General features: G+C 32.4%; 1 protein-coding gene across 1 annotated transcript in view; it reads right to left on the reverse strand.

Moving 5' to 3' along the window:
- Positions 1-9,585, reverse strand: part of LOC117181823 (uncharacterized protein C16orf52 homolog A) — a 10,694-nt gene extending 1,109 nt beyond the window's left edge. Inside the window, exon 1 of the mRNA XM_033374813.1 lies at positions 9,400-9,585. Within this exon, the coding sequence (XP_033230704.1) occupies positions 9,400-9,502 (103 nt within the window). The 5' untranslated portion in view covers positions 9,503-9,585. The remainder of the gene's footprint in view (positions 1-9,399) is intronic.
- Between the last annotated feature and the right edge of the window lie 521 nt (positions 9,586-10,106).

Consider the following 10,106-nt stretch of genomic DNA (forward strand, 5'->3'; position numbering starts at 1 on the left):
AAATCTCTATCCCATCCACACACTATTCCTTTCCCCTGCCGAGTGAGTCACGCCTACCCCGAAAGGGAAATGGCTTAATGGTGTAATAATAATAATAATAATTTATCATCAAGCATTTTCTTAAGAGCATTAATCAGCCCCATCATCAATCAATTAATTTTTTTTAATCTGCATGCTGCGAGGGTACATTTTCATCTTGCGCGCTCGGCTTCTGCAATCGACATTATATTTAACACACGCTAATTTTGTTTATTTATTTTTGCATATCAAAGTATATGCTATAAAATCACTAATAGTATATAACAAACTATAGAAAATAGTATACTGTAAGAAAAAGGTTTTTCGCATTTGTATTTGAAAAAGAAGAATTCGTAACATTTCAAATTCCTATTTTGATCGCGCCTATTCCACCATATTGATTTAACGTAGAACGCCCTCCAAAGCTAGCATTGGTATTTTGTGCCTAAATTTAAGAACACCTCTGTCAAACTTCCAGACAAATTATTTATATCTATACCCGAAGGTGAAACGCCAAAAAAAATTGTACAAACTTGTTCGGCGTGACATGTGTCCTATAACATCTTTATCGTCAACAGAATATATTTTGGAAAGATCATTTCAACGATAAGTAAATATTTTTATTTTAAATAGAAAAATAGAAAATGGTTTCCTTTTCATCACAACATATATAATATGGGGTGCCTGGATGTATGTATGTGAGCTATCCCTGTCAAAATCTAGATACTTTCTAGACTCAGTTCGTCTAGCGAACATCTAGGACATTTTATAGCGATCGACTTTTCTTGGTTTCGTCTAGAGTTCATCTACACGGAGAAAAATAGATGTTAGCACAGACTATCTATATATTAATAGGTAATATCTTAGCGATTTAACTGTGGGATAGGTACTGAAGTAGAGCATCCGTAGATATTAAAAAGAAGATTTTAACTGACTATACCCAAGATATTAAAGGGCAGAATCTAAGATATTCAAGAAATATTTTTTAATTGTGCAAAAATTACCTGTAAAGCATGCCATTTTCTGTAAAAATGCAAAAGAATGTTAATATCGTAGTCCTCTGTTTTGAAAATCCGAATCCTCAAGCATTCGGCTTTTTGCATAATTATGCGATTTTTGTGTTAAACAGATAACACACTGTTTAAGGCTAATATGAAAGATGCTTGTAGCTGAGTCCTCATTTTCTTGAGAAAATTATAACATATCCAAAAACATTTAATCCATTTTCCACCAAAACTTATAGTGCAATAGATATCCGAAAAACCACAATACACTCGATGAAAGCTCAAGATACAGACAAAATCTTTTGTCGCCACGCCATACGTCAGCGACCTTGCTCCGATAAAATTTAGCTTTTTTAATAGCTTAGATATTAACTGTTAATATCACATATTTTATACTTTCAATATAAACAGATATTGCCCTTTAATATTTTGTATGTTGAATAGAAGATATTAGATAGTATGCCGTAATATCTGTATATTATGGTTAAATATCAAAGCTTTTAATATCTGCTTATCAATATCTATTTTTCTCCGTGTAGCGGCGTCTAGTAAGTTTTACCTGCGACTCTGTTGAGTCTAGCATTCATCTAGTATCTTCTCGTATCTTCTAGAAAGGGGTCAATTCTAGATGATCTGCTCCTAGTCAATCTTATCTGGAAATCGTCTAGATTTCCGGCAGGGATAACCTTGCAACATTCTTCCACTCAGACTTAAGAGGAAACTTCCGTCATTGTTATTTTTAACAACAATTATCTCGTAAACCGTAAAAGATAGGTAAAAATGGATGTCATTTTTGAGTTTTGAGTATCGCATATACTACACTATAATATGTTATCCATATCATAAGCTGACATTGATTTTGACCTATCACTTGCGGTTTAAACGATATATACTGATAATGATAACAATAACGGTAATTGACGCATGAAACCAAAGATGAAACGTTCCAAAGCCATTTTAGGGCCATTAATTTACGCAACAACTATTATAAAATAAAGTATATATAAAAGTAACTATAAATCCTATAATTATAAATTTTATAGAAATATTTATAAAAGCATCTATAAAAAAATCGAAGTAAGGTTTTGTGGATGCAATACTGCAAGGATGTTACGATACGAATAAAGCATTTATCATTATAGATTAATAAAACAAGTAATTAAATATAAATGTATAAAAGGGGTTAACGCATAATTCATCCCATTTATTTATTTTTTTGCTTTCACACCTCGAGTTTTGGCAACGTTGAAATTGGAACACTTCGCACAGAATTACTCTTTTAGCCGCAAAACGTTGATGATTAATTATTTCGATTGTTTTTATCAAATTCACAATGTCTTTTCTTCAGCTTTGAAGGCGTGTGACGACGCACAATGTGTTTCATGAAATGAGAGCACTACTGTTTCATTTAAAAGATCGACTTTTCCGATCAATGTTTTGTCATTGTTTAATAAATTTTTATGAATGATTAAATAAATAAAATTAAGTTTTAATTTCACATTTAAATTCTTTGGGATCCAAAGTTGATAAAAAGCTTAACTGTAATGCAAACTGAGGAGTGTCTTAGTCAGTGTTAATATGAAATCGTTTGAACAAAATTTAAAAATTCGTGCGAATCCCAAGGATTTTTATGAATTCTGATATTGACCAACCGGAATCTTTTTGCGTAATCAGAAGCTCCGAACGCTGTACAGCCACACCGTTGCAGACCGCTGCACAGTGGGATGAAAAATTTTTTTTTACTTTTGAAGAGTACCATTTCCAAGAGAATACTCAGATTCATTCCTAAATACCCAGAATGAGTAGAGCAATATCCAGTACAATTTTTCAGTACCTTAGGATAAATTAAAAAATGTATTTAATTTGTTATAAACAAATAAGTGGATGAAAATGGTTTCCTACGGTTTTACGGTGTATGATCCCTTGATTCTCACTGGATTTCCTCAATTAATTAACAAAAATAATTTTTGTGTCATACCCGTGAGGATTCATAAATAGACAATAGTTATTATAAACAAATAAAGAAAACTATTTTTGGCTTCAGCTATTGATGACGAAAAGAATAGTCATTTTCCATGGAATTAGCTCCATAGAGCTCGTGAATGATACTCATCTTTTCTATTCGTCATGGATCGCCATTTTTCGATATTTTTACAAACTGTGCATTTGTTTATTACATTTGTTTAAATAATCAACCATTGTTATCGAATGATCAAAAATAATGAATGGGTATCATCAATTAGTGATCTGCAGTTGATTCTGAGTGGAAAACGCTACTCATTTCATGACGAATAGAAAAGATGAGTAATTGTTCATGAAATTATTTATAACAATGGCAGTTGTTCTATAAATCCAAATCCCCTAACGTTATTCGAAGATCAGTAATTAACAATTGAATACATCCAAAGAACGGAGCTTGTGTGACGAAAAAAGCCGAATAATGCAATTGTTAACTAAGGTCGTTTGAAAAATTGCGAATTGTTATTATATGAGCAGATATGATAACTGAGTATCATTCACGAGCTCTATGGACCTAATTCCATGTAAAATAACTATTCTTTTCGTCATCAATAGCTAAAGCCAAAAAATGTTTTCTTTATTTGTTTATAATAATGATTGTTTATTCATGAATCCTCACGGGTATGACACGAAAATTATTTTTGTTGATCAATTGAGAAAATCTAGTGAGAATCAAGGGACCATACACCGTAAAACCATATGAAACCATTTTCATCCATTTATTTGTTTATAACAAATTAAATACATTTCTTAATGTATCCTACAGTACTGGAAAATTTTACTGGATAGTTCCTCTACTCATTCTGGGTATTTGGGATGAGTCTGAGTATTCTCTTGGAAATGGTACTCTTCAAATGCCAAAAACTTTTTTTTTCATTTTTGTCAAGAAAAAAAACAGAGCCTCAATTTGAATATATGCTCCGATAAAATCATGCGGATTTTCATCAGCTTTAATTTAAAGAAAAACTGTTTGAATCGAATGAAAACTGTAGTCAGAAAATCAATTTGTGCAGAGTCGTGATTTTCCTCCCACTGTGCGTTGGACCTACGAATTCGTACAAATCCAACGAATCCAAACAGTGACCGCGAAGCGCAGAGTCAACCAATGCGTTTAATATACGAGAGAACAAATCACTGCGCAGGTCCGAGATTTGCCCGATCGCGTGGCCATGGCGATGACTGCGCTTGAATTATGTACAATTTCTTATGGATTCCCATCCGATTTCTGAAGAAAGAACTCGTGACTTTTTGAGTGAGATGCCCCTCGAGGCATAGACCTTTTAAAATGAAATGTCAAACCATTGAAAACTGATTACAGTATGCCCAAAGTCCGAAATTTTCTATATTATGTCGAACTCTTATTATATTAAATGTTATATTACATTAATTTCTTCACCCCGGTCCAAGACTTCCGTTTTAGATGAAAAATTTAGCCATCAAACATATGTCCGAAAGTTCGAAAAGTTTATAAACAAAATAAAATTTTTTTAAAATTATATTCAAATCAATTGTTTGGTGTTTAATTATTATCGTTCACTGCAGTAGTGAACTACATCCATCATATACCGGCCGGTACGTGACGAATATAATAGGACCATTACATGACCTTCGCATCACTCTTAAAAGGACCCAAATCTCTCTGACTATATCTTCAGACGAAATCATTCAAGTCGAGCCTGCAGATAGCCTGAAACGGACCAGGCTATTTCTAAAATTGTTGTAAGCATCATCGTTTGCAATAATAATTGGTTTAATGCAATTGCAGCAACAATCATTTTCTTTTGCTGCCTCTCTATTATATGTTGTTATATGTGAACATGACCTGATAATTTTTATATTTACGGCAAAGTCTTTCCGAGTGGGTTATGCAAAACATTGCATTCTAGGCATTGCATCGCGTGTATTATTTTGGTTCAAGTATTGTGTTGATCGACAAATCAAAAATGTCAAGTGAATATTTTTCGAGTTTATTTAGTTAAATGAAGGTCCGTTATAGTAATAAACTAAGTGCAATTATTAATTTAGATTCCTACACTCCTAAAAGTGAGGTATCTTCCACAAGCATTAGTGATGTATTGATAGGGAGCGAGATCGATCTCTTATGATATCTCAGGGTCACTCATAGTTCCTACACGTATAAACATTTAAAAGTTTAGAAGCTGTTAAGTTTTACGGAGCCAAATTCGTTAAAAAAGTGAAGTGAAAGAAGGTAGATGACAACTTTGTAGTGCGGGGTGACGTTAGTTTTGGCACGTTAATTTTTCATTAACTGCGTGGATACTTATATCACAACATTTATATGTATGTAAGTATAGACAGTCAAACTCGGAGATAATCGCGGTTTTCAGAATGACCATGGACCTGAACTAACCTAACAAAACCGACAATATTCTAACTCCATACGTAAACAGTCAGGGACGGGCGAACCGTTTTCCAGTGCATTTTACTTCGTGGTAAAACATAATAAACTAAGAATACCTTTCGGATGCCTTTTTTCTGTGTGACTTTGTAAATTCACAATTATTATTAATTATTTAAACAAGTTTTATGAGCAAGTTGAGAGTTTAGCTATTTTTATGTCTTTATTATGAGTATTTCCTACGATACTTGGTAAATTTATAATAATTATTAATCATTCAAACTATTTCATAAACATATTCAGATTCTGTATTTTTCAAGGAATGTACACAAATTTTTTTAACGAAAATTTGGCTATTTTTCAACGAATAATGTCAGTTTTTTACAAATTTATCTAATAACTTTATCCAATGACTTCTGCCTATTATACTTATCAAACTTTAAAGATTTATTATTTAACCTACATGAAGAGAAAAATCGGGAGATTAATTTACGGTTCTGCTCCTTGATTTTATCACTCATTAGCGCGAGAACTAAGATCGTGTAACCCTTGATTTTAAAGCAACAGTCTCCAAGTTTCAGTCATTAGGCCTCGCCCATTTACTCTCAGTTCTCGAATTCTATGCTTTTAGATTATAGAGTCCGATATTTTAAAGAACTTAAAAATTGTAGTTTTAAAATCACGCGCTTCCGTGAATTAATCTCTTGAAATTTTTCTCCGTATAGTTTCATGAGTAAATTAAGTTTGGCCATTTTTTAAAAAATAGGCTGAATTTGTTTACGGTATTAACAAAGAATATATTTTCAATCAATTTTTCCTACGACACTTTGCAAATTTACAATAATGATTAACTATTCAAATAAATTTTCTAAATAGATTCAAAACTCGATTATTTTTTGGCGCTAAAACCTTTTTAATAATAAATAAAACTTCTATCTGAACAATAATATTAAAATCTGAGCCATTTAAACATTTCAAACAAATTAATTTTTCATAAGAAAATGTATGCACCATACCTTTAATAAGAATTAAAAAAGCATACAAACTTTAAAATAGTAAAAACTTTAATTTTCATTAATTTTGAGCTTTTTGTGTATTTTCGCTTGCAATATATATTATGATATATTTGACTGTGATTAATCACTCAATCGAACATATAACAGGTATTATTATTACCTATTGTACTATGCTTTTTCATTTTTTAAATCCGGTGAAACGAAGGTCTATATAATACACGTGTCATTATTGTTGCTAAAGCATCAATTGTGTCTTTTAGCCCACGAATATATGCACAGCAAGTAGGAGTAAAAGGAGCTGCGCGGCGTGAGTGGCGGTCACTCATGCGTCAACAAATAAAAGCGTTTTCTACGAAACGGCCCTCTATCTGGATAATTGACCATCTCCTCCAGCCCCAAAACCGGCCCAGTCTCAGAGTTTCACTGTATTCGCATTCGCCTGGATATTTGGCCAGAGGAGAGAAAAACTGCAGAAAATCGCCTCCCAAGTTTAGCCGGCTTTTCACCAGTAGCGTTGGAAACCAGGCCCTATCCAAAAAATGGATACAGTCATTCTCGGCGTCAAGCCTCCCGTATACGCTATAGCTAAATCGCCGCGAATACACAATCCAGTCGTACGTCGCAGATGGCCACCCATCCAAGTGCTATGCGCGCTTGAAATGGCTTGACATCTGGACTCTTCTCGAGTCGAGATCATTTACTATGTATTTCTATGAAAAATTGTATGCGCCGACATTTTAGATGTTTTTTTTTTCAAAATTGCATACACATTTCTAGAGTTGCACAATTATTTATTCTGCATCGTGAGAGGGTCCGCATGAGAATCCATGTACAAATAAAAGTTATTAAAGTAAAAATTAATATCATGTTATTATATTGAAGTTTATTTCCAAATAAAATAATTGCATGTGAATTAATTGGTCGCGCGCGTATGAGTTTCTAGTTCATGGTTGAACGAACCTTGCCTAAATTTTTCAATGCAATATTCCGAACTTTGCATAGCAAGTTTTAGGAAATCTGCACCAAATTTGTTGTTCCATCTGCACTGCCAGGGTAGTGTGGCGGCACTAATAATATGCCAGCAGCTGACACCGTTCGGTAAAGGGCTATCTAACGCTCACTTTTCAGGAGGCGTTATAGGCTCATAACATGGCGGTTTCGAATGAAATAATTTTAAAAAGTAAAAAAATCAAATAGCAAAGAATCGATTGTTTTGGTCCCAAAAATACATTTTTTCAAGAATCAAATTGGAGTAGAAAACCCCTACTCAGAACTCTGAAAGCAGGTATAGTGACAAGGCAGAAGCAGAACAGGCTCGCCGAATCTGAAGCTAGCCAATGGAAGAGAGAGGCACTTAGCGAAAAGGTCTCAATTTTTGCGGAGACTAGTTTAATTGTTGAAAAACGTCGATTTTGCAATTACACGTGAAATTCCTTTTATATTGTTAGGTGATGATTTGTGGGCGTCCATGTTAAGACGCATTTGTCTCGAAAAAAAACTACATTTTGAATAACATGAATACTTAAACTGTAAATAGCATATTAAATTACGAATATTGGTTAAATTATAGAATAGCTGGTACCACCCTTTATTTCCTGAAAATCTTTTTTTCCAAAATCAAACTATTGGAACATAAAATTGAAGTAAATTCGAAGCGATTTGTTAAAAGAAAGCATTAAAATTATTTTTAATTGCATTATTATAACGTGTCAATTATGGGTCTAAAAAATTTGAATTTGCCGTATTTAACTTACCGCTTAAGTCGTTTAGCAAATTCCGGCAAGGTAAAGGGTTATAAATGAGTAATTTTTTTTTTAATTTGTCTGCTATATTATCAGAGATTGTACCTTACAGACAGTAGATCAACCCTCCAAACCATGAAGACAGAAAATCTACACAATATCGACCAAGTTAAGAATCTTCAATAACAAAAAATGCTTAACGTCTTAATAAGACTAGATGGAAAATAATATTTTCAAATTAAAATTATTATTAGGTACAATCTCTGATGATATCGCAGATAAATTAAAAAAATAATTACTTGTATTATTAACACCTAGCTAAAAATTAGGGTTATTTTCTTGAATGAAGAGTTCTTATTCTGTCCCTCTAATAGCTTAATTGGAAAAGCACCTGACCGGAAATCAGAAGTTTTGTGGTTCGATTCCCAATGGAGTGAAGATGGAGTAGGATCTTTTTTTCAAGAAATAATTTTAATTTATAAATAAGTGTAATTTGAACTTTTATTTACACGTCTTGACATATTTTGCTCTTTCTATTGTTCATATAAACCGTTTTACTTACAAAAAAAAGAAAGAGTTGTTAAAGTTGTTAAAGAAAGAGTCGTTTCAAATTTTAAAGCACCTCGACCCCTTTTCCAATTCAAAAAAAAATTACAGATAAAATTGTTATAATTTGATAAATTGATGAAAATAATTCACAAAATATGTTCCATTTTATAATAAAAGTTTAAAATTTTTCGTTTTTTTTTTTCTTTACCCCAGCAAGAATGTTTAAAAACATTTTAATGGTAAGTTAAATATGGCAAATTCAAAATTTTGGTTGACTTATATTTGACACGTTATAATAATGCAATTTACAATAATTTTGTTACTTTCTTGTACCAAATCGCATTGTATTTACTTCAATTCATGTTCCAAAAGTTTGATTTTGGAAAAAAAAATTTCCATGAAATAAAGGGTGGTACCAGCTATTCTATAATCTAACCAGAATGTTAATTAACACTTGAATAATAAAATACACTTATATGTGCATTATTTGTATATTATTGTGGCTGATGGGCTGATAATAAAAGCAAATCAATACTTTTGAAGTGTTTCAACCATATAGTACTAGTTCGCGGCCTCAACAAACAGTTCAGATTTAGTTAGTGATTTTTTTACAATAAATAAAAACTGAATTATTTACTTAAATTATCCATACAAAGAAAAAAGACGATTAAAGTGAGTGGAAAAGTGCTTACCACCAACATCAGTGATAATCCAATCGGGCATGGCAAGACTCACAATTGCGAACATATCAGCTGCTAGAAATAATGTACCCGAAATTAATGTTAATTTATCCATTTCTTGGACTTCACTAAGCTGGATTCACCCTTAAATCAACTATTAGTCTTGGTTTTCTACTATTTTGGCATTGATGATAACAGTCCTTTTTAACCATGGAGTATGAAGATTGATGATATGGAGCATGATCCAATAAATAAATGGTCTAGCCACGCGCATGTAAAAAAACAGAGCCAATCAGAAGCATCGGCTTAGTTTCTCCATGTTGGATAAGTAACACGGCAAATGTAAGGGTAGTAGTAAATAGTAGTTAGCAGTAGTACATCGGGTTCAGTTCCCCGGTTTTTTTGTCCACAAAATTGAAAATGTTTACAAAATGAATTCAGAGGTGCTATTAAACAGTATAATGGACATCTCCGACTCTTTTGATTTTCCTAATGCGTTTGAATACACGATTCAGGTATATTATTTATTGTCGTTGAATGGTTGAAACCATTAGCTGCGAAATATAGGTCAGGTTTGAAATAAAATGATTCGCTCGGTACACATATTTTAGCTTGTAAATTACACTTGAATGTTTGTCATAATTCCTCGATGGTTAATTGTTCATGGATGACATATTCTCTATTTGAATTCTAGAATAAACAACAATCTTCGTGTATTG

This window comes from Belonocnema kinseyi, chromosome 10, assembly GCF_010883055.1.
Source record: "Belonocnema kinseyi isolate 2016_QV_RU_SX_M_011 chromosome 10, B_treatae_v1, whole genome shotgun sequence".
NCBI classification, from domain to species: domain Eukaryota; kingdom Metazoa; phylum Arthropoda; class Insecta; order Hymenoptera; family Cynipidae; genus Belonocnema; species Belonocnema kinseyi.